Source organism: Amblyomma mixtum, chromosome 10, assembly GCF_055824585.1.
Source record: "Amblyomma mixtum isolate Tamu chromosome 10, ASM5582458v1, whole genome shotgun sequence".
NCBI classification, from domain to species: Eukaryota; Metazoa; Arthropoda; class Arachnida; order Ixodida; family Ixodidae; genus Amblyomma; species Amblyomma mixtum.
The window spans coordinates 188,369,665-188,395,405 of NC_143021.1; the positions used below are offsets into that span (position 1 = coordinate 188,369,665).

Consider the following 25,741-nt stretch of genomic DNA (forward strand, 5'->3'; position numbering starts at 1 on the left):
GTTTGCCGTGGAACTTTCGCTGACGACGCACCGGGCTCAAAATAAGCAAATTACCGTTTTTTAGGAGGCATGCTGCGATAAAGTGCACGGCCTGCTGGTAAAAGAAAGCCTTCGATCCGAGTACCAAAAAGGCGACACAGATTAACAGATGCACTCAACGAAGGCGAGGCACGAAGGAGCGCACCATGGAAAAATAGACTGCGCTATTGGCGCGCGGTCTCGGCCTCCACAGTTACGTAACCATCACGCCGCCGCTTTGCACCTCTGAACTCTCAAAACAATACCTTTTTTTTTCATTAATACAAGCGTAAATGACCGTTTTTCACAGTTCTTTCTTCGCGGTAGATACTGTAGATCTGTGAGCAGGGAAATGTTTTGTCATGCTGTTTCGGTTTCGGTTTTTCACAGCCGAACGATGACTGTACCGTCAAAGTGGCTTATAGCTCAAGAAGCGCGAGACATGAAAAAAACTACAATATAATCTCTGCTTCTACATTCGTTGTCATTCCGATTCTTGAAGCAGACTGCATTGTAGCGAAGTAAAACGACTAATCAACGTATCGCAGTTTTTTCATGTCTCCCGTGACCTGTGAACCATAAGCACAGTGCAGACAACTGACACAAACAGCACATGCACAGAATAGCAATAGTTATCAGTATCAGTAAGCGCGATAGCTGCACTATGAAGGACCAGCATTAAGCCCCGCTCTTGCCTTGTTAGCTATAAACACACGTTGGCGTCACAGCCATCGCTATAGGCTGTTGAAACCGAAATAGCACGAGAAAGAAATTTGATTATAATTATTTAGCCCTCGTAAGAGAACACCACGGAATAATCCATGTACAGCAATGTCTTGCGCATCATTACAATCAAGACATTACACGCAATTAGATGCATATACTACTGTAACCACCACAGCGGCTTTCCTTTAATTGTAATCAGAGATGTCCATCCCTTTTGCTTCCGCGACCTGTACCATTTATTTTGGCTTCCTTTACTGAGATCTTTGTTTCAGTTGCTGTTAACTGGTAAAAGTGAAGAAATATTATAGGCAGCAAAATTAAGCGACCACAGAAAGATACACCATTTGAGGGGCCTGTAATTTACTAGCGAGGGCTCATTTCACATGCGTATACTTCTTGGATATTTTTCGCCGAAAAAGTGGAGTTCGGCATGGCCTTCCTACGTAATTTTTTTTATTGGCGGGGGGGGGGGGGTTAGAGAGTGCCATATTTCTACTTAAATCATCCCTGAGTTTCTGGGTTTGTCATACGTACGGTTTATTATTCTTAACTGTTCGCATAAAATGATCGCGAAGCTTTTTTTTTTACCACAGAAGCTTTTCTCAGTCTAACTGGATTATTTCCACCACATTTTGAGTTGCATAATGCGCGCAGTTCCTTTTTATGAGATTTCTATAGCTTCGAATGTGACAGCAAGAACTATATATTAGTAAAGCTTTTTGACGGGCTAGTTGGTACATATCCATATTTGAAAAGGTGTGCGCTAAAAAGACGTACACAGGAAAAAGATAGAGACGACAGGAAAGAAGCGCAACTTCCAACTTTACCCAGTCAACCACGGATATCCGGGGTAGGTCCGAGTAATGTCCGAATCTCCAGTGCCAGGCTGGGATGTCCATAGGGCATGCCTACGTATGTCCATATTCGGATATACGCATCGGAGATTCTGTGTATGTACGAGGGACGTTCGTTTTTAGATGGCTGGCGGACATCCGCCGGCGGATGTCCGAGGAGTATCCGTAAACATCCCTCTTGGGATGTGAGCTTACATGGCATATATAATTTGTTTTCCCTCAGACGAACATTTTAAAACAAATTCTATTTTGCCAATGCCAAAATTCACACAATCACATTTCTACCACCAACTAGTTTAATATTCAGATTGATTAAGATCACTCAACTATGGTGTTGATGTAAAAGAACCAGAATTAAACGAATCGCTTGGCTTTCTGGCTCCAGTGCTCATAATTAACGCCCTTTTATCCTGCAGCACTCCTTCGAGGTAACCGAGGCATGTAGCCATGCATGCTGCCTTCCATGAAAACAAACCCGAATAAACTCCTACCAGGGGCCGCGGCAGAGCGGTAAGCCTAAAAGTCAACCCAATCCAATCTATCAGCCAAGCCAATATTTGTGGCGCGATGGTCTCGTTGGTTTTCGTCGCGCGGTGCTCCTTTCGACCTTTACTTTTGCTGCAATGTGCGGTTTGTTCGCTCTGTGGTTGCTTGGCTGTGCTACAAATGTGATGTGTCATCTACGCGCTCGAAAAGACGCTCGTTTGATTCTGAAGCTCTCGTGGAAAAGCTCCGGTGTCTCCTGACCCCTTGCCGAGACATGCTTTGTTGCTTCGGATGAAAGAAGCGGCCATGGTGTTAACACTTGCGAGGTAAGTAACTGTGCTTGAAAATTACTTTCAGGGTGTTGATGTGGGATGACTAAAGCGCATTAACGCAGTTGTACTCTGTTGCGCTACTTGTTTGCCACGGAGTGGAAATTGCAAGCACTATGCATTAGCTGCCGCAAACGTGTTTCTCGTATTTGTGAAAAAAAAGTTGAGACGGTGTGTAGTTGCATGGTGTGAATCTTAAGGCAATTGCGCGTAGGTTCACAATTACGATGAAACAGAATGCACGAAAAGCATAGTGCCAGGACGGTGTTAGTTTTTCAGTGCTTCGCGACTGAGTTTTTCTTTTCTGTTGTCTTTGCAGTGTGGATGTGGCCCGGCTACCGAGTGTATTGGTGCCTACATTAATTATGCCAAGCCGTGCAAAGCACAGGTAGGTTGAAAATGTCATATAAAAGTTGTGCATACTTCCACAGCTTATCAATTTATTTATTAGGCTTGCCAAATGGAAGTCTCCAACCATCCACTCACTGCACAGTACTTTGCACTGTGCAGTAGCATTGTTTAGGACAGCTTAACTGTTGTGTTAAATTTGCGAGCTTCAGTCACATTTTTCACTTACTTCCCAATCACTGAGTGCAATGAGCTCTTGCAGTGCTTTGGTATAACTTTGCCAAACATGTTATGCCCACAGGGCTCAATGCTGAGCCAGATAGCAGGACCATATATGACACCCCTAGAGCCACATGTTCCTGGATTGTGACCAGACCACTCTTCCTTACTCCTGTGCAGCTGTGGATCATCAAATATGCTGTCAGTGCCCTGATGCGTGATTCATCAGTGAGCCCTGTGGGCATTGTAGTTTCGACAGAGATTGTGTTTTGCTGCATCGTTGACAACGTGCTGTATAAGGTGCTCTCTCGTACTTTATTTTCTTGTCCATACAGTGTGGATGTGACTGACCTAAGCTAGCAGCTATATAGTACCTGCAGCTTACAGCAGCAACCTTCAGGTAAGTTTGAACTACAGTGCAAGTTTGACTCTGTCACATAATGGATACTTTCCTTCTGTTTGCTTTGTGCAGCGGAGGGTATCTAGCTATACTGCAGTGTTCTTGTACAGTAATGGATAAAAATTTGTGGGATGAGAGTTCTTTGTGAAACATTTTCTCTGTACTGTTAGCCAGAGCAATTTAATCAAAAGCCTAGAATGAGGAGGGGACATGGATACTCGATCTTATTGAACAAATTTCAGCTGACTGCCTGGCGAGGCAATGCAAAAATAAATATTTTCGGAAAATCGACATCCAGCAAACTTTTCTCTATGAGTGTACCTTGTGCCCAACCTAAGTCATTAGCTAGCTTGCAACGATGTGGTAAGGATCCCTACTCTTGCACTTGAATTTTTTTGACCATCAGTATGGAAGTGACTGCCTGTGGGAGTAGCTGTGGTGTCTTGCAATGTAAAAGACAAAAGAGCTACTACTGGGGCGAGTTGGAAATACATACTTGAAGGAATTGGTGAGCGCTATAAAAACACTGAAAACGCACAGGACGAAGCGCTTTCTAACTACTGTTTAATCTCAGAAGAAACATGACTATATACACACATTTGACGACAAGAATGAAGGAAAAACAGGTAAAAACTACGCGCGCTTACAACAGCCGAAGATTACTGTTCTTGAGGGAGGTTAATTCTGTTCCCCCTGACATCACTGAAGGGGAGCTGACGCATTGCTTATCTGGTTTGGTTTGGTTTGGTTTGTTTTGGAGCAATGTGCATTGCAAAAGCTTTGATAATTTCTTGTTCCCGTCCGTTTCTAGCCCTACCAATTACCTTGGTGTTTTTTAGCAAGGATATGCATTTACAGTGTGCGAAATGAGCTGCCAGATTCCCGGACTTTGCAAGTTGTTCACATGATCTTTCGTGTTCCCGGAGCCTCTTGTTAAGGCATCTTCCCGTTTGCCCTGCGTAAGTTTGTTGGCAGCTGAGCGGAATGCTGTAAATGACGTTTTCGTCACACTTTACATAGGTGTTTTCATGTTTGATGTTGCACCCAGGTTTCGTTTTGTGGTCTTCATTCTCGTTGACCTTTTTACACATTCCAATGAGCTTATTGGCAGCTGAAAAAACCACCTGGACTCCGTACTTGTTAGCTGTCCTCCTTATTCTGTGGGAGATATTGTGAACATACGGCATCACGGCAGGGCGTCCCTCGTAGCTCATTTTCTTAGTTTTGTAGGATCCAGTAACTTCTCTTAGTAAGCTTTCAGCAATGCTGCAAAGTAACTGCTCCGGATAACCGCTCTCCTTCAATTGGGAGACCTGTTGGTCTACGCTGTGAATTATCGAGTAGGGTCAAGATTTTTTTATAGCTGGTTTCAGGCAAGACGTAGCTACAGCTCGCTTTACAATTCTGGAATGACTGCCATCTGCCATCACAGAGTGTGGTGTTGAGGTTCACATGAGCCTGGATACTATGCACTATGCTTCGCCCCGCCACGCTTCACAGATCCTGCAAACTTTTGCGGCCAACAGTACCGTGTTATGGATGAGGAAACGCCTAATGTACTTGTGGCAAGTGGGTGAATCTCCTTGCAATGGTCAAACAAATGCCAGTATGCTGATTATATACGAAGTGCATGATGACTTGTGCATGATACACATTTGCTGCATTTATATTGGTTATGCCTATGCTTTAATTCTAGTCAACAAAAAAGGTGAAGAAGTTGAGAATGGCTGCGAAAAGAAGTGCCAATGAGGACATTGTGGCACTCAGAGAAAGCAATGCGCTAAAAGAGGAGCTGGAAGCCCTCAAGAAAGAAAATTCGAAGCATGAGAGGCCAGCTCTGTGTCGGAAGGGTAGCTTGTCTTTGTGTGTGGTCTTTCGCATTGCTTAGTCATCATGACATGTCTTGAAAAGGGCATCTGGTTGCTATAGAAATTTCGTGACCATGCCACTCTACAAGGGGCACCATATCATGTGAAGCACAAACAGCACGGCTTTTTTGTGTGCTGTTCTTATTTTTTTAGCATTTGTTACTGTGCGCACATACTAATTGCCTATGTCCAGCAAGGTAGAGCCATTTTTCTGAAATTATTTGCCGATAGCATTCCAAACATGAATTGAGATTAGCATTAGCCAGTTACAAGCACTGCATGCAGTTACCTTTGATACTCCACTGCTGTTAAGAAGTGCCACTAAATGCCCATCGCACTGTTAATGTCCACGCTTAAGTTCTGCAGTTATTTTCAAGTTTTAAATGATTTTGACCTTGGTGCTGTGGTAAGTGCTAACACTGAGTTTTAAGTCAGAATGCACTCGGTAAACAATGATAATTTGTACATTATGTACGTCCCTTTCAGTTCGGCATGCCATTTTTCTTTTTCCCGCAGGTACACCTGGCCAATGGCCACGAAATATTGAAAGAGGCGTACGATACTCCCATGGCGCTGCCAAAAGATTCACTGTTTGTCAAAAGAGCAGCAACCACATTGTGGTCAACAGAAGTGCTGGCTCAGCGCAGCTTCACAGGAACGCTGTCCAACAGATTCCTGGCAGAGGGTGGGGACAAGGCACCGCAGAAGCCACTGACGCTGCTGAAGGTGGAGACGATAAGGGGTAATTATTGTATTCTACTGGGGTTAGCACATGTGCATATTGTCATATTGCAATAACATATGAAAGGAGGCTATCTCGACCTTGGCAATAGCTCATGAGGAGGTAATAATTATCAAACACTATTTGACTCATATTAGAATGGATCAATTCATTGCATGGCTTTTGGTTGTGCACGAGAATTCATGTGCAGTTAGGTACTTGACAGGCACAATGAGAAGCATTTGGTAGAGATAAGAACTTCCTACAGAGCTGAGCTGCTAGATGAGTGTATGACATGAGCACTCCACATCTGTGGCAACAACCAAAGAACATAACTTGTTTTGTGATGCTAAAATAGGCTGTTGTCACATGACAATGTTGAGCTGGAAAGTTAGGTTCTTAAGAGCTGCGCATTTTTAAAACCTTTAAATGTGCACTGAAGAGGAATCAGAACTCGTCTTTTTGCCACGGGAACCCGATCTACACGTTCCAAGCATTCTTAGAAACTTTGAATTATTGCCCTGTGGGGCTGATTTTCCTCATTTAAATGTGATTAATGTCTGGCTCCCGCCTTTTTTTAATTCTCCGCAGTCGGGAGGAGTCAGCCAACGCATGGAGTGCCTTGCAGGCAGTCACATGGCGGCTTTGCTTTCGTTTTTATTTTGCTTTTTTTTTACATTTCCGTGGATAAATAGATCTATTCAGAGACTACATAGCTGCAAATTAGGCCCACAGAAATAAAAATACGCGTGGACTCTGCTTTCGCCAATCACTCCATATCGCTCCGCCGATGGCAGAGCGGCAAGCCGCCACAGGACTGGTTGAAAGATTAGTCGACTCCTCCCACTGTCTGCGGGGGAATTAAAAAAAAAGGCGGGAACCGGGTGTTTAATTCGATTTAAACTAGAGAAACCGACTGCACAGGGATATAATTCGCAGTTTCTAAGAACGTTCGGAACGTGTAGAACGAGTTCCATCGGTAAAGGTATTAGTTCAGATTCCTCTTTAGTGCACCTTTAACGCAAACGCTGATGGTATCATTCTTATGTATCTTCCTGTCCTTTTTTGTTATTGTTTCATCTTTATTGCCTTAGCAAAGGCACTAATTATGGGATGGTTTAGCACAAACATATTCTCGGGAAATGTATGCAGTTCGACCTGTTGTACACTTCGCATACATAGTAATGCTTGGTGTTCTTTGGCTTTGTGTTCAGGACCATACCATGTATGCATCTGCTAGGGCACTGGGCACTTCCTGCATTCTTACAATTGACAAACGCTTTTTTCTGATGACCTTAGTCATTTTTCTGCTTTACACTTGGCGTGAATATTAAGGCGACATGCTCATTTTGATGATGTAGGCAGTGCAAAGTGTCACAGCAGCTGTCGTGCTTGCAGTATTGGCACTCATGGCCTTTGCACATGCACAAGATTTGGCAACATAGCTTTGTGCAACCTTTCTAGAGTGGAGAAAGTGATTTGTTTACATATCTGCTGAGATTTACCCAGAATCAGAACACCCTGTTGCACTATTACTCATATTAGGCAGAAGTCTTCTTGGCTTAATTCTAGGCTCATTTACAACTTTCTTTTGATGTGCTGTGTTTTAGGGTGTTTCGCTTAAATTTGCTCACCATTACTGCTGCACTGTTCTGTTGAGATTGCACATGCTTCTACACTTACTAAGAGCAGAAGGAATGGCATTGTGCATCGTCAGAGCTACAGCTTTGTGCCCTAATTGTGTTACAGGTGTTGAAACATGGACGGTCTCACACCAGGATTTGGCCCTTTTCATGTGTGAATCGAACTATGGGTTCATTTTCTAACCCAATTTTCGCAGCAATGAATGACTCTGCAACATCAACATGGCCCCAAAGCCATACAATTAATTTTTACAAAGAACTAAAGCTGGATGAGGTTGTCCTCTGTGTCCCTTTGATATGATCAGGCGAATGAATTTACTTATCATGTAGCATACTGTTCTTTGTTACAACAAGCCGTGGCGTTACAAGTAGATGCGGCGGTTTTTGTAGTGCTGAGCTAATTGTCAGGCTAAGACTTTTACTGTATGTCCTGGAAATTGGTTCTACAACAACAATTCTGCCGAAGCCAGAATAATAACAAAGCTTGCGCTATTTTTAACTCTTATGCCTGATTTTCTTTCAGTGTTCTTCAGGCATTATGCCCGCAGTCGGGGAGTGACGGACGAAGCAGCCACGGAAGCTGAAAAAAGCATAAGACTGTGGCTATCACAGAAAACTTGCCAACTTCGCCGAAAGAGGCCCGCTGCTTCAAAGAGCTAAGCGAATCAGAAAAAATTTTGTTTCTTTTTTCTTTTCTACATGCCCTTGCAATTTCTTTTGGCAATCATACGAATTGAGTATTGGCGTATGCGTGCAAATTTTGTTTAATTTTCTTTCCCTAAAATTTCTATTGTTAAGTGTAAAAATTGAGTGCTGGTGTATGCATGCTGTTTTGTGTATCCTAATGCACTGCATCGCTATCAAAGCACATTGAATTTGCGTTTTTCTCACGGCCACTCTGCGTACACACAACTCTTCTCTTTGAGCTCTCCAGTGATAGTGAACAACTGCGCAAGCATTGCAGAAGCAGGTGGTTTAACTGTACTTGTGCAGTTTATATCAGCAAAAGTACCAAAGACAGAAGAGGGCAGCTGTCGAGCTCACACTTGCCTCCTCACGTGTGAAGTTGGCGTCTTGTGGAGCCACACCTTGCCTGCTTCACCCACGTGCGCTTCTTTTCAACCTGTTTTCTCGGTACCAGGTATGCTCGTTATGCTCCACAGCGGGCGGCACATATCGTGAAACAGGGAAATTGTTCCCGAAGGCTCCTAACCCGGTCAGCACGGCACCAAATTAAATCACATCAGAAAACACCAGACCGGGCCACACCAAAACGCTAGAACGGGCCACACCAAAAACATCAGGCTGGGTCACACCAGACCCGGTAACACTAGACCCGGTAACACCAGACCCGGTAACACCAGACCCGGTAACACCAGACCGGGTCACACCAGACCGGGTCCCACCAGGCCGGGTCACACCAGGCCGGGTCACACCACAACCCGTGTCTGAATTTCCGGTCTGGTGTAAACACCAGATACGGGCTGGTGTTTTTTTCGACTGGGAAATGAGGCAATCATCCCTTAAACCAGGCATATATTTTAAACAGGAGATAAGCTGAGGTGTTGTAGTATGGATGAGATCAAGGATGTTAGCAGACTGCGCTGTGGCTCGCGTAGGCTGAAGAACAAGCTGCTTAAGATTGAACTCCAGGCAAAGGCTGATGAAGAGAGAGCACTCGGATGAACCATCCGATGTAGGAGGGGATTCATGCCAGTTAATTGCTGTAAAATTAAAATCGCCAAGGAGAAAGATTGGACTTGAAGGGAACCGGACAACTAACTCATATAATACATCATGTAGATCAGAACTAAATGAAATGGACTAAGTGGGTGCACGATAACACACACAAAAAATAAAATCACGATACTCGAGAGTGACACGTGCACACACAATTTCTAATGATGAAGCAATATCTAAAACACAAGATCTCAAACCATCACGTACGGCGATCAGTACCCCGCCACCAGTACGCCAAATAAGGTCACACCGAAAAAGTTTGAAAGTACTTTCAAATTCAAAGATTTTATGATCCAAAATATCGCTCAAGAGCCCTTTTTCAGTCAAGATAACAACGTGTGCTGAGCACGTGTCAATTACTGAAGACAATTCGTGACGTTTGTTACGGACACTGCGCACACTGGAAAAAAGAAAGGCAACTGGCTTTGCGGCTGGCCGTGTGTGTAGCTATTGTGGTGAACTACTAGCAGTGCATGATACACTCGTGGTTTTATACATGGCATCCGAAACAGATTAGCGTCTGTTGGCATTTGAACGGTTGTCAGCGCAATCTACTTCACGAACAGGATCGGTTGTCAAAAGTAGATGTAGCATTTTTTGTCTATGTACGTTCGATTTCCTCGCAATGAATACTTCCCTCCTGAAGCCTTCCCGAACTCGGCCAGCTTTTTGCGGGACTAGCGTGTGGCGCGAGAGAAGTTTTCACTAATCGCTCTCTTGGAACCTTTGAACTTCGAGCGCAGCGATAACATTTTCTCTCTTAATTTGGGGGAGCCGGATTTCACAATGATAGGCCGACATCCCTCCAAAACATAAGAGCCCAGTCTATGAGCCCGGTGGATACCCTCATCAGGAAACGATAGGTCCAATGTGTCAGAAATAATTTTGCGAACGTGTTCTTCAGACTCAGGCCAGGTCTCTGAGCTGGTGTCCAGCACACCGTAAAAAATAAGATTGTCTCGACGAGACCGATCCTCGAGATTGTCTAGCCGTGAATTGATTGCCGCAGACTCAGCATGAACGGCGTCGGATATAGCATCTGTGAGTGCGGGGGAACTTTCACCTTCCAATGATTGTACGTGGGACTCAACAGCCGTGAGCCTGGCAGTGAGATCACAAACTTTCTGCTCTAGCTCAAGTTCGTTTGTCTTAAACTGGGTTAAGGTGTCCATCAGCTCAGCGTGGCGGGTCTCTTATTCAGCTGACAGTGCTACAATCGCAGCAAGCACATCAGTGTTTGAGTTAACTTCATCTGGATTTGGACCAGGGTTTGTCTCAATGTCACCTGCTAACAATAAAAGCTTCACAACATGCACGCATTCGCAGATTGTTGAAGCTAACACATGTGGTCAAGTGAAGAGCAGCGTACAGACGTTGCTAGTACGTTTAGCGTATACCCGGGTAGCACACGGCAGCGGGCCAATATTGGAAATCCACTGGCAAAGCGTGGCCCTAACTAGGCCCAGAGTTTACAGTGAGCATCCGATATTGGTTGTGCCACTCCTTAGCACATCCAACAATGGCCCTGGTTGTCCATCGCTTTACCAGTATTGGGTGAGCCATAATTAGATCCTGGCTATCATGGGCCAGGTTAGCCAGGATTGCCCCACTGTTTGCCATTGCTGGCTGTGCCATCATCGAATCCTGGCTATCATGGGCCATGTTAGCCAGTGTTGTTCCGCTCTTTGCCAGAATTGGCTATGCCATTTCCGGGAGCTGGCTATATTGGCCTAGGATTGCCACCGCTTATCCAGTGTTCAAAGTATACTGGAAAATGTTGGTAAACATTGTGTCATCCATTAAAATGGGTTCAAAATTATTTTTATTGTCGAGTACCATATCGGCAGTTCATAATTTTGGAACGCGCTAAAACATGCGAGTTCAAAGATTTGGTTTTATTTATTATTATATTTTAACCGAACACTTTTGCAGTTTGTGAGCAAAAGCTGCACTCTGGTTGCGCAGTGAGCAGCAATAATACGTTTAGGAGAATTGCGATCGAAGTCCTGTTGATCAGAATTAACCTTCTGATTACACCCGACACGCCTTCAACAAAAATTGTCAACAGGTGCCTTCAACAAAAATCAAATAAGTTTCATTTGATTAAATTTTTGGAATAAAAAAATCACTTTTTTTTATTCGCTCTAGGAATTCACTGCCGCAGTGCGCAGCTGGTGTCTGCTTCAGGGAGATCGCGATACAAACGTAATAGATTAGCGCAAGTGCATTCGCTAAACCGAAATTGTGCTCAGTTTTGGCAACGTCCAGAAACGAAGCAGTCGCCTCGTAATTTCGAATTATGCGTTGCGCTCGTGAAATATTAGGCGGATGCTTCATAAACGCACGCGGACACGTGCTAAGCGATTCCTACGCTTCCCTACGTCTTGCCCTGTGATCGCGCCTTTCCCGTGTTTTCTGATTTGCTATTTCCTTCCTTTTCTGCAAATCGTTGTGTTGGAAATTGTTGTTTTTGACCATTTTATTCTTCTGTTGCGTAATTTGCATTGGGGGCTATATAGCTCTTGCTCACGTCTTTGCATATTTACTCGCAGGTTCTTTTTTTCTTTCGAACATCACCTTTATTGATGAAAACCATCGAAAGTAGTTGCGAACCACAATTCAACATGCCTTTGTTTGTTTTTGCTTTTTTTGCGCGAAACTTCCACCCCAACAAACAATTTGAGGTTTCTTCGACGACCACTGAATAAATGGACTGACAACCGGCGTTAGACGCATGTTAACCTAGCTTGTTTGGCGCATGTACGGTACATGAAACTATGAAAGAGCGCGCATTCTGCTTGGATATTTTTTTTTCTTTATATTTTTGTTATGTGGTAACATTTTAAGCTATCTTGAACTGACAGAAGCCACATCATACGGCCCCACAAAATACGCGAGTGTCTCAAGTCATTTTGGCGAAATGCATCTTGAAGCTCCAAGTTTTTCACTTCAAAATTTTCAGGCTTTTGCTGCAGCTTTGTAGCAATACTTTGACGCTTCTGTGTTTCCCATCCACTTCTCTCTTGTAGATATTGCTTTCTGTACTGCCTGTGGCTATGTGACTCATTCTCCAAAAATTCCAAACCCTTTTCACGTGTTTTGGCCTCTTTCCCTCTCTCTTTCAAGTCTTCAAGTCCAATATCTCCCCACCTGTTCTCCCGGCCGTGCCCTTTTCCAGGGAGCGGGCTAACCCCCCACCCCGAGAAGCGCTATTTTTTCTTTTTGGTTGTCACTTTCTCAAACCTGTTTTCCCTCGCACGCAGCTACGCGCTTCGCTGTTCCTCCACCTCCCTGTCTCCACCTTTCAGCTCGAGGACTTTTCTCGGAACCACAAAACCTGTGTAAAGGAAAATTACTCTCTCCCCTCCAGCCAACCCCCCCCCCCCACACACACACACACACCATCGTCTCCACTGCTCGTCTTGGAACCGCGCGACTCATCACAATAAGACATTCTTGACTGCACGGCGGAGCTCAACCACGTGCACAACCAACGCGACGAAAATGCATGCACACTCGAGCTAGTACCGTTCATAGTCTGTGCACGCGAAAAGCCACACTCATATATTAGGAGAGCTCCGACGCTGTTCGTACCGCCTGCAAGATCTTTTGTAAGTACTAAAACTCTTTTACCTTGATATACGTCTGGAAATTAAAGTGGTTTTTGTAGTAAATGTTGCTTCGACTACATGCGCCTTTATTTTTTAGGCAGGAGAAGAGAGCGAGTCAAAAAGCACGAGGACGACTTCTGTGTACCCACTCTCATTGCGAAATGGCTTGCTTGACGTCGTGCGCAGTGGAATTGTGGCCGAATGGTGAGAATTTAATTTTTCGTCTTTGGTGAGATGAACTCACTAAAGATTCACCACTTTGGCTAACAGCGGGTTTGAACTCATATGACTTGAGATAGGATGCATTCGGGAATATGTCCTTTACCGCTTATGCACGACGGAAATCAGAACCGCTTAATTAATTTTCCACTGCAGACTAGTTGGTAAGGATATGTGTAATACTTCCGTAGTGTTTCTTTTTGCCTTCTACTCTTGCAGACTCAATAGAAAATCCGCAATTACTGGTTAAAGCTTTTGCCCAAGTTCTCTCGCAATGAAAAAGGGCATTACTCTGGACTACAAGACTAGTATTTTTGTGTGGTTTTCAAGTTGCAGTTTCGAATCCAACTATAGCATGCATGCGAAGCAACTAAGGTAAAACAAAGGTGCCCTGAGTTCCTTGCGTTCAGCGTATTTCGTCAAAAATCGCAAGCCGCATTTTTAACCCCATTAAATAAAACTAATCAAAAATGTTGTTTTGACGTCCATGTGGAAGAGACGCTACAACCTGTGCATGTTTACTGGAATAAAAAATTACCTCGCAATTTAGAGATACGAGTTATATTAAAACAAAATAATACATTAATCTGTTTTCAATATCACATTAATTTGCTTATCTCGCATTGAATATATTTACTGGGAGTGCGACACGACGCATTAAACTAAATTAAACCATTTGGTATAAGGGAAGTTTAGTAAATTAAATTCCACTTTGTGCAACTAATGTGGTGCTGGTTCCAAAGAATAAATTCAAAATTATCCTGTAAAATATGTTGCTAGTGTCTTCACGATGACTGTGTTTCACAAAATTCGGTGTTATTTAATCATTTTTGTTTTTGTTCTGTGATGGCCATAATTCAACTTACCATGACATCATGCATCTCTTTGCAGGCTTGGCGCTTCGTGAGGCCATCGTGCAAGAACTGGACGAGGAATTGCTTTGAATGCAGTCCAGCAGTTCCCTTGCAAGTGGAGTGCAACGATTACTTTGGATATGACTGACCAGTTCACTGGAGGACAGCTCTGTTGAGCGCTTTATGGATGCCTTAGCCGTGCCGCAGCAGCTTGCCGAGATGCTTTGTCCAACCTGATCGGCACGCACCAAACTTGAAAATAAATTGTTTTCCCACAGCCTCTGCCACCATGCTCTTGTGCCCCTTTTCTTTACTCCCCACGGTGGCTGGTGGTAGCGCAAACCATCCTGTGTGCGCTAGAAGCGTGATTCTTGTAACTCAAAGCAATAAACGGGTCTTTTTTCTGGAATTCTTTCGCAACCTCATTTATGAATATTTGCTAGGTAGAATGGTATGTATGTACATCCATCCACAGTGCCGGTCATTGCCGAGTGGGTTAATTGCATGTGCCAGCGTTCGAAAGCTGGATGCCATTATTCGAAAGCTGGAAACCATTAATCGAAAGCTGGATGCCAATATTCGAAAGCTGGAAACCATTATTCGAAAGCTGGCTACCAATGTTTGAAAGTTGGCTACCAATGTTTGAAAGTTGGATGCCAGTATGAGACCTTTGCTGGTCCATGCTGCAGAACGAACATCGGGACTGCGTTGGCCGCTTGATTGGCCGAGCGTTGGCCCAGAACTGGCATGAAAGTAAGGCCAATGTGTGAAGTGGTAGCGCTCGGCCCAAATGCCAGTGTAGGACCGATGTTCGTGCCAAGTTTTGCCAACACTTGCGCGACGTTCGGCCAATGTTGTTGAGCTGCCTGGGTAAGTACCGTTATCAACCTGTGCAGCAAGGAAGAAGAATGGACTTTCAAACATCACCATTGTAGCTGCTCTTCTCTGCCCACTGAAGAAGTCGTTGAAACCACTGGCTTTTATATCCTCGGTGGGTGGGGTGAACATTCCTTTGGCGCATGGTGGCGCTGAGGGCAGGAAAGCGATGGCGAAACCGATAGCATCAGCTGTGCAGTTGGCGTCCACAAAGTACGGTGACGTTGCGTTGACGTTGGTATGTTCTTGGCGGGGTGCAGATAGCCACGTGCCAAGAACAACGGTAATCTGTACAGCAAGGAAGAAGAAAGGACTTTCAGGCATCCGCATTGTAGCCCTGTTAAAATCCGCATTGTTAAAATCACCGCAGAGGAGAATGTGGCCGTTACGCTTTACTACAGGCACCACCGGTGCCGCCCACCTATAATAAGGCACAGGGACAAGAACGCCCGCGGCCGAAAGGCGCTCAAGTTCAGCGCCTACCTTTGGACGAAAGCCGTACGGAAATTCGCCTGCTTTCCAGAATTTCGGTATAACGTTGTCCCGCATCTCAAAGTGTACCAGCGGACCCCTGATGAGACGTAGGCCTGGCGCGAAGACGGTAGCGAATTCTGTTACCAAACGGTGCATATTAGGATCGTCCGTCCCGACGAAAGGTCTGCGCTCACCTGTCGTGCTCAGGTTCATTACTGCCCCCTCCAGCATGTTGAACGCCTGGATTAGGTCGAGTCTGCACAGTTTGGGGCCGGAGCAACCGACGACTGTCAGGGATCCGTCCATCGACCGGTTTCCGCACGAAACCTTGAGCTTGAGTCATCCCCGAACGGGAAGCCTTCTCAGGAAGCGAGTCGGTTTGAATAGAGGATCACGCAGCTTGGGCCCCACTGTGTTGTTTTGCTCATAGGTGGTCCATGTGATCGCGGAGACTGGTGAACCTCTATCGACCTGCGTTACTGTCCGCTGCTTCCAACGCAAATATACCGTCCATGCTCACAGACGTGCCCTCCTCTCGAGATGATAGGGTATTTACCTGACGCGACACCCTGGTGGCCCTTCAATGAACTCTTTCTCTCGATGGAAACAGTCTCGAGAGGATCTGGTGCCGACATGGCAGCCAGACGCTTACATCTTGTTCTTCTTCAGATGCTGCAAATGATGGCGATTTTCGATACTGCCGGATGACGACGTGCCTTCCAGTGAATGGAGCCGCTTCTACCGAGCAAGTCTGTCCTGCTGACCTGGCTTTTTTGAGTGACGCTTCGCCTTTGGACCTCACAGCGCTACCGGCGCTCGAACGCTTCATCGACTGGCAACCCTGGAATCTTCAGCACAAGCATGACCTACATAAGCAGCTGTTGTACCCAGCCACACCGGGATCTGGCGCCGACATGGCAGCCAGACGCTTACATCTTGTTCTTCTTCAGGTTTGTTACTCTTACCTTTCTGTTAATGGCAAACCATTTAGGAAGTCGACGCCAGATCCCAACTTTGCTGTGTGCATGTTTTTACGCCTTCTGTACGATGTGTCCGCGAGCTGTTCAGGATACTTAGGTTTGTTTAAAAGAAAGCTTTTGCTTGCGGGAGACGTAGAGCAAAACCCTGGGCCTCTGTCTGCTGAGCAGGAAAAGCAGAGGTTCGATACTATCATGACAATACCAGTGATACAACAGCAACAGACCGAAATATTGGACGAACTACGTTCCATTCGGTTTGAGCAAAAGAATCTCGAAGAAAAACTAACAAAACTTGCAGAAAAATTCAAGAGCGTTGAAGATAATGTGTCACTGGTGCTCCCGCTAAAGCCTGAAGTAGAAAGATTATCTCAAAGTTCCCAGAAACTTGCTGTTGCGTGCACGGCCCTCCAGTCATCGCACGATGACCTGGAGAACCAATCACGAAGAAATAACTTAATATTCTACGGCATCCATGACAAAGAAACCGAATCGTGGGAACAGTCTGAGACTAAAATTATCTCTTTTTGCGCTGAAAAGTTAAAGCTTTCCGTTGACGCCGCTGCTATTGAAAGAGCGCACAGACTAGGAAGATATGCACCTGACAAGCACAGACCCCTGATCGTTAAATTCTTGTCCTTTAAAGAGAAGAATCGTGTTCTTTCAAATGCTGCCAAACTAAAAGATACTGACTGGGCGATAAGCGAGGATTATTCGGCCAAAGTACGGCAACAAAGAAAAATGCTCATGCAGTTTGCTAAGGCACGCGGGGGAAAGTTGAAACTGCGGTTTAATAAGCTAAACCTGGACAACAAAACCTATATGTACAACATTGAAACAGACGATATCACTTGCGTAAACCAATAGCCATCACCGAGGCTTTTAGCTAGCCCACAAACTGCTATTAAAAATGTACTTGTCTGTATTGTTGTTAATTGTCGCAGTCTAAAAACAAAACTGACCAATTCTCCTCACTCTTACAAATGACAAACGCACATGTGGTGATTGGAACCGAGTCATGGCTGGACAGCAACATAAGCGATGGTGAAATATTTCCTCCATCTTATACCACGTATAGGAAGGATCGCAATGTACGCGGTGGTGGTGTGTTCATCCTCGTTCATAGCAGTTTGAAAAGCGTGTCTGTTAACCTAGAAAACGATTCCTGTGAAGCTGTCTGGTGCAAGGTACAGCTGGGCGATGGTACTTCTTTCGCAATTGGCTCTTTTTATAGGACGCCCGGTTCAACCTGCGCACAGCCATTTTTTGAACTTAGCAACACATTATTAGCCTTAGACGCAACACATATTATCCTTGCCGGTGATTTTAATATGCCCTGCGTAGAATGGTCTTCTTTTAAACCAGTAATTCGCACTGCATCGCTCTTGTATACCGCTTTCCGTGAAGTAATTGGTGCTCACTCATTATTCCAGCTTGTTCAAACCCCTACCAGACTCGGCCTTACCAGTGCTAATGTATTAGACTTGTTTTTCTGCAATGACCCTAGCCTAGTCTCGTCTGTCATAACGCTGCCAGGCATAAGCGACCACGATGTAGTTTTAGCAAAAGTATCCTGTAATGCTATGAAGACCCACTACACCCAACCACGCAAAGTGTATTTTTATGAAAAAGGGGATTATGCTTCGCTATCACGGGAACTCGACGCATTTTTTCCTGAGTTTCTTTCACATCGGCCATCTCTGGATATCGATTCCTTCTGGAACTTGTTTAAAACTAAAATTTTGTCACTGACGCAGACTTTCATCCCATCCCGCTTGCTTTCAGCCAAGCGTCGTGACGATATGCATTGGATAAATAGACAGTTGCGGGCAATGATCAACCGGCAGAAACGGCTGTTTCGCAGATATTGTGATACGCCCGCACTAACTTTGTACTCCGAGATGAAAAAGCAAACTAACAACTTATCGAAAGAAATCCGTAAAGCAAAAAGGGCATACTTCAGCACACTAGGCCAACAACTAAAGACAAACCCGAAGGCAGTCTGGAAATATTGCCGCAACGCATTACTGGCGCCGCCTAGTAGTCGCGCTCAGGAGGCTGGCGCGCGCTCTTCTTCGCCCGTGAGCTCGCTCGCTAGTCGGTTAGCCGGCCGGGACGTTTCCGCTGGCGCTTGGACGTTGTGGCAAATACAAACCTGCCTACCTGCTTCTGTGACATTTTGGTGGAGGTGCTGGGTACATCCCATGTCCGAAGAGCTTTTGGGTGCCTCCGAAGCCCAGCTACACGCCGTGGACACACCTGTGCACAAGGCCAGCCGCCGCTTGAGAGGCTTAGCTCTCGAGTGTGGTCCCCTTCTTTCCTTACCGCGAACCATGACGACTACAGAGGCAAGCCAGCCCGTTCACCTTCCAGTAAGTGCCCAGCCGCGGTTCTTCCATGCTCCGCGTATGCCCACGCCGTTCCATGGCGACAAATTTGAGGATGTTGAGGACTGGTTGACCAACTACGACCGGGTCGCTGCGTTTAATGCGTGGGACGAGGAGCGAAAGTTGCGGAACATTTATTTTTCACTTGAAGACGCCGCCAAGATGTGGTTCGAAAACCTGGCAAGATTGCCGGCAAAAGCTGCTCAGCACATTCGGCAACGACGCAAGAAAAGAGATGGCTGAACTGGCTCTACAGTCCCGAGCGCAGCGGCCCAATGAGAGCGTCGCCATGTTTGTAGAAGAAATGACTCGGCTTTTCAACCGCGCGGATCCGTCCATGTCGGAGGCAAGGAAGGTGCGCCATCTTATGCGTGGCGTTAAAGAACAGATCTTTGTCGGCCTTGTCCGTGACCCTCCATGTACTGTGGCTGATTTTAAGAAGGAGGCGACAAGTATGGAGCGTGCCCTACAACAGCGATTTGTGCAATTTGATCGTTCTGCGAACATTACTGCTGTGGACTTCCGCTTGCCGATGAACGGCAACGAGAGTGGCGCCCTTCGCGAGCTTGTCCGAAGCATCGTACGTGAAGAACTGCAAAAGATGCCCTTTCTCGAGCAACACCCGCGTGTTGGCGGCATCTCGGATGTTATACGTGAAGAGCTCCGGCAAGCAGTGCCATCAATGCCATCCCCCCAGCCGCCTGCGCCGCGCGTCATGTCCTGCAGCGACGCGTTGCGTACCCCTGCGCCAGCACCGCCGGCACCCTACAGGCCCGCTCCTCTCGTCCGTCCTGCACCCCGACATCCAGCTCCGGCTGATGCGCCCGACACTCGACCGCCCGTTCGCAAAGCACACGTGTGGCGTACGCCGAACAATCTACCGCTGTGCTTCCACTGCGGCGAAGCCGGACACGTACTGCGCCACTGTCCATACCGTCAGATGGGCTTGCGCGGATTCTCACCGGATGCCCCTCGGCCGCGCTATGGTGAACGACCTCGGGACATCGACCAGTACCTCAGCGCCAACGTCCCACCTGCGTCCCCACCGCTACGCCAGTAATGCGTTGCGACGGTTTTTGGGCCTCTGTGCCTATTACAGACGCTTTGTCCATGACTTCTCCCGGATAGCCGAACCACTGACTCGTCTAACAAAGGACGACCAACCTTTCATCTGGGCCGACGAGCAGCAAAGGGCTTTCGAGGAGCTTCGCACACGCCTTCAAACAACGCCCATACTTGGCCACTTCGACGAGGAGGCAGATACAGCATTGCATACCGACGCCAGTAACGTTGGCCTCGGAGCAGTTCTCGTTCAGTGGCAAGATGGCGCTGAGCGGGTCATTGCTTACGCCAGTCGCACCCTCTCTCGTGCCGAAGCGAATTATTCTACTACCGAAAAGGAGTGCCTTGCAATTGTCTGGGCGGTGACAAAATTTCGGCCGTATTTGTATGGTCGGCCGTTTAGAGTGGTCAGTGATCACCACTCTCTCTGCTGGCTAGCCAACCTTAAAGATCCTTCTGGCCGCTTAGCCCGCTGGAGTCTCCGCTTGCAGGAGTTCGACGTCACTATTGTGTACAAGTCCGGCAAGAAACACAGTGACGCTGACTGTCTATCCCGAGCCCCTATCCCGTGTTCTTCACCTGAAACAGATGACTCCGTTTTTCTCGGCGCTCTCACGACGCCTGATCTCGCTCAACAACAGCGAGATGACACCGAACTACGGCCCCTCATCGATTACCTCGAGGGAGCCGCCTCATCGCCACCTCGCCTTTTTACGCGTGGCCTGTCGTCGTTCTGCTTGCGGGACGGCGTCCTTTACAAGAAAAACTACGCTCCCACAGACACTCAGTACCTGCAGGTGGTCCCAACGCCGCTGCGTCCCGACGTTTTGCAGGCATGCCACGACGAGCTTTCTGCCGGCCATCTCGGTTTCTCACGGACCTTGGCTCGCGTACGACAAAAATACTACTGGCCCAAGCTTGCTGCTATTGTCCAGCGTTATGTTAAGACGTGCCGTGATTGCCAACGTCGGAAGACGCCGCCTGTCAAGCCGGCCGGTCTGCTGCAGCCTATTGGTCCTCCTCGAGTACCCTTTCACCAAGTCGGTATGGACTTGCTCGGGCCGTTTCCTACGTCATCTTTGGGCAACCGCTACATTATCGTCGCCACTGATTACCTCACCCGTTATTGTGAAACCAAAGCTCTTCCCAGCGGCACTTCTACTGATATTGCGAACTTTTTCATCTTTAACCTAGTCCTCCGTCATGGTGCCCCTGCGGTCGTTTTAACTGACAGAGGCACTGCATTTACTTCAGCTCTCACCCAGGAAGTTATGCGGCTCAGTGGCACTTGTCATCGCAGAACAACAGCTTACCATCCTCAGACGAATGGCCTTACTGAGCGACTGAATAAGACCATCGCCGATATGCTTTCAATGTACGTCGACGAAGACCATAAGAACTGGGACCAGGTACTACCGTATGCAACATTTGCGTATAATACCGCAGTCCAGGAAACGACCCGCTTCACCCCGTTTCGTTTGGTGTACGGTCGCCAAGCCGTTACCATGCTGGATGCAATGTTACTGCCCGATGTCGCCCTTCCATCCGTTGCTGGCGCTGACCAATTCGTCCAGCACGCTGAGGCCGCCCGTCAGCTTGCTAGAACGAGACTCCGGACGCAGCAGGTTAAAGACGCTCAACGCTATAACCTTCGTCACAGGGAGGTAATTTACAACCCTGGCGATAAAGTCTGGGTGTGGGTTCCTGTTCGCCAGCGGGGTCGCTCCGAGAAGCTTCTGCGCCGCTACTTCGGCCCGTACGAAGTGCTGCGCAAACTCAGCGACGTCACCTACGAAGTGATTCTGCAAGGAACTGTTCATACGTCCCGACGACAAACACAATCGGAAGTCGTACACGTTGCCAGGATGAAGCCCTTCCACGCCCGCTAGGTCAAGCCTACGGTTCTGCTTGACCTCGCCACGCAGCATCGGGACGATGCTTTTTTCACCGGGAGGGGCAATGCCGCAACGCATTACTGGCGCCGCCTAGTAGTCGCGCTCAGGAGGCTGGCGCGCGCTCTTCTTCGCCCGTGAGCTCGCTCGCTAGTCGGTTAGCCGGCCGTGACGTTTCCGCTGGCGCTTGGACGTTGTGGCAAATACAAACCTGCCTACCTGCTTCTGTGACAATATGTTAAAAATAAGAGAAACAGCAGGGTCTCTGCGCCTGATATACTAGACGAAACTGATTTTGGAAGGGATTCAAAAGGTAAAGCGAGAAGTTTCAATCTTTATTTCCAATCGGTGTTTTCCGATCCCATTAATATACATACTGACTTTCAATCTTCCAGCACCCTGACCAGAATGAATGACGTAGAAATTTCTGAACGGGGGATCATGCTTTTATTACAGAAAATTAAAGTTACATCAGCACCAGGGCCTGACAACATTTCCAATTACGTTTTGAAAAATTGTGCGGCTTCGGTTGCCCCGTATCTAGTTGCATTATTTCAGAAATCGTTAGAGAATTCTTCTTTACCCCTTGACTGGAGAAGTGCCAATGTCGTTCCGATTCATAAGAGTGGTGACAAAACTAAAACATGTAACTGTAGGCCCATATCGCTGACGAGCGTGTCGTGCAAAACACTGGAACATGTCATTTATACTCAGTTAATTAGCCATCTACAAAACAATAGTTTTTTCTGTTCGACACAACATGGATTTAGGTCCGGCTTCTCATGTGAAACACAGCTCGTGGAATTCACACATGACATTTCTGTTTCCTTAAACTCTGCCGGTCAGGTAGATCGTATATTTTTAGATTTTCGAAAAGCGTTCGATTTAGTTGCTCACAACCTATTGCTACAGAAGCTTTCAGAATTAAATATTCCTACCTCACTCTTATCCTGGATTGAAGCGTATCTTGCGGAAAGGAAACAGTGCGTGGTTATCGACGGTGTCAGCTCGGAAAGTGTGGGTGTAACTTCAGGTGTTCCGCAGGGGTCGGTTTTGGGCCCTCTTCTTTTTCTCATTTTTATAAATGACCTCACTAGTAACATTTCAGGTATAATCAGACTTTATACTGATGACTGTTGTATCTACCGCAACATTTCTTCTGAAGCAGATGCAATTTCACTACAGTATGACATCAACTCTGTATTCTCTTGGTGCAACAACTGGAATATGGCGCTAAATATCTCCAAATGCAATCTGGTCCGGTTTACAAACAAGAAACAATTCTTCCAAACAGACTATTTCCTTGGTAGCACTGAATTATCCACAGTTTCAACTTATAAGTACTTGGGAGTCTTTTTTTCTACTGACCTATCATGGAATACACACGTAAATTACATATCTGCTAAAGCCAGCCGCACATTAAACTTTCTCAGACGTAACTTTAAGGACGCTCCCCTTACGCTGAAGGAGACATTATACATGTCTACTGTACGTCCGATACTTGAGTATGCTTGCGCGGTTTGGGACCCGCATACAAAACTGAATATTGAGGAGCTGGAGCGCGTCCAGAAACGGGCTGCTAGGTTTGTGTCTGCCGATTACAATTTCCAAAAAAGTTCTGGTTTGCGCGAGAAGTTGGGATGGGCGTTACTTGAAAACAGGCGCAAATATTTGAGACTCTCTTTCTTTTATAATGTGCTTAATAATAAAACTGGAATTCCAAAAGAGAAATACATTAATGAACCCAGCTACATTTCCGCCCGCACTGACCACCCACTTAAGGTGCGCGAGTACAATAGCCGTATAAACGTATTCAAATATAGTTTTTTCCCACGAACAGTGCATGACTGGAACTGTCTCCCTTCTCGGGTCGCTACCGCTCCTCCTACATCGTTTCCGGCCGATTTGCAAAGCCACCTGTCAATATAAGTGCAATAATTCTTGTCCGAGTGTATCATGCTGCTTTTTTTGAAATTTTTACAAAGTTGATTATTCCTAAAGCTTTATTCTTTAAGCAGTGCTGTATTTTAAAATGTATCTTTCTTGTGTGTGTGTGTGTGTATGTTTAGGGTATGTTTGCCTTTCTACAATGGTTTTCTGTATTTTCTCTGTAGACCGCATCATTTGCCTAATTTATTGTGTACTAGATGTTTGTTCTTATTTATGATGTTTCCCACCTACAATAATGCCCCAGTGAGGGCGCTGTAGGTACTGTGTATAAATAAAATAAATAAATAAAAGTATAAATAGATAGGACCCCGCTGTTCGCACTTGAAGCATATTCCCGAACGGTGCCGGGAATCGTCTGATTCGTGCCCTTTCACTGCGCAGCAGTTGCACGGAATAATCTGTGGTCGGTTTCTTGAGCGATACGACTATCCTCCCATCACATGTAGCTTCTTTCATCGACGTGGCTCTTTATTTGCTGTGCGCTCACTTCTGCGTTCCGTCTCATAGCACGATTTCTTCTGCTTCACTTCTCCTCAGCTGCGGCTCCCGAAGCAACTGTCGACGCACTCCTGCGCTTTACAGCCCACAAACGATGCGATGCCGCAGCATTCGATCCAACGTTGCGCCAAAATTGCATCCGTCTGCTATTTGACGAATGTCAATTATGAAACCTTTGACAGGTTCGCGTGGCAGCTGGGCGCGTGTAAAGAACTTGTAAGACTGCTATTTCGTTTAGTTGTGGCGAAAAGTGCTTCTGCCTCAAAGCTACCACTTGGAAGAAGAAAGTTCGTTCACCTTGTCTGGCGCCGATCGACCACTAAGTAAATTCACGATGTGGGTCGTCACACTGCAACACACCGGGCCCACTTCTTCTTGTTGCCCGTGACGCCATTGTCTTGAAAGAATGCCTCCAGTCGAATTTGGTAAGCTGGCCACTTGTCGCTTGTCCCGTCAAACTGCGGCCGGCTGGAATATCCTCCCATGGTGGCGAAGGCTGCGTCGTACTAAGGGGGCGGCTCGTCATCCCATCCTCATCACCACAGAATAATCCGCACCATACACAGCGCTGGATGGGCCAAGACAACACTTATTTCTTTTATGCGTGTTAGTAAAGGCATTGTGCGAAACGGTTAGAGAAGGAGTGTGAGGAGTGGGACAGCGGGACTGCGGCGATAAATGTTGCGATAAGTATGAGGAGGAGGACAGTGGGATTAACTGTTGCCGTAAGCTGGCCGGACGTCATTCCGATGTAGCATCTGCGACCACTTTGGCGCCTCCAAGATAGCATTGTAATTTGTGGATAGCCCGAACAATGCAAGCGCAAAATTTTTTCGACGCGCTGTACGCCATCTCTCGAGAGCTCAGTTTTCGGCTCAGGTAGAGCATGGCATGTTCATTGCCGCTGTCATCCCTCGGGCAGAGAATGGCACCTGGCCCTCGATGACTCGCATCAGGCTAGACCGTGAATTGTCGGTCGTAATCAGGAGCTCGCAATATCGGGTGGGTAATCTGTGCCGCTCTCAAGATTTAAGAAGGACGCTTCCCTCATTTCGTCCCAGACTACATATTTCGGTTCTGGCCTGCGGAGAGCATCGGTCAAAGGTCTTGCCAAGGCTGAATAATCACGCATGCAGCGATTGCAATATCCCGTCAACCTTAAGAATGCCCGAATATCCGTCTTTGTTCTAGGCCGCGGGTAGTCTGCTAACGCCGAGATCGTAACCTCACTGGGTTTCCAGAAACCTTGGCCTACGTTGCCAGCGAAAAACTGAAAAACAAGCACATACCTCCGCTTCAAGATATTATAATAAACTCACGATAATAAACTCATCGATTTAGTCGAGAATTTCAAATGTCTGGGTGTCACCTTTTCCGCAAATATGGCCTGGGATAATCACGTTAAGCATGTTCTAAGCAAAATAAGTCAAATAACTGGTGTAATAGGTCGTTTAAGGTATATCCTTCCCACACGCATCAAGCGTTTGCTTTATCATTCACTCTTTCAGTCACACTGGAACTATTATCAACTAGTATGGGGAAACACAACATCCACTAATATAGAACACATCCACCTGTTACAGAAAAAG

General features: G+C 46.4%; 2 protein-coding genes and 2 pseudogenes across 2 annotated transcripts; 2 read left to right on the forward strand and 2 right to left on the reverse strand.

Moving 5' to 3' along the window:
* Positions 1 to 2,340: 2,340 nt before the first annotated feature.
* LOC149327998 (uncharacterized) lies at positions 2,341 to 8,272 on the forward strand. Its single transcript, XM_089565022.1, has 5 exons — positions 2,341 to 2,410; positions 2,733 to 2,801; positions 3,316 to 3,380; positions 5,765 to 5,990; positions 8,136 to 8,272. Exons 4-5 carry the CDS (start codon positions 5,816 to 5,818, stop codon positions 8,270 to 8,272), a joined length of 312 nt encoding a protein of 103 aa, XP_089421148.1. The 5' UTR covers positions 2,341 to 2,410; positions 2,733 to 2,801; positions 3,316 to 3,380; positions 5,765 to 5,815.
* A 7,025-nt stretch (positions 8,273 to 15,297) lies between these two features.
* LOC149327999 (uncharacterized) lies at positions 15,298 to 16,021 on the reverse strand (annotated as a pseudogene).
* Positions 16,022 to 16,090: 69 nt separating this feature from the next.
* Positions 16,091 to 17,230, forward strand: LOC149328000 (uncharacterized). The gene has a single exon (XM_089565023.1). It carries the CDS (start codon positions 16,091 to 16,093, stop codon positions 17,228 to 17,230), a length of 1,140 nt encoding a protein of 379 aa, XP_089421149.1.
* Positions 17,231 to 17,607: 377 nt separating this feature from the next.
* On the reverse strand, positions 17,608 to 24,637 carry LOC149328001 (uncharacterized; annotated as a pseudogene).
* Positions 24,638 to 25,741: the final 1,104 nt, after the last annotated feature.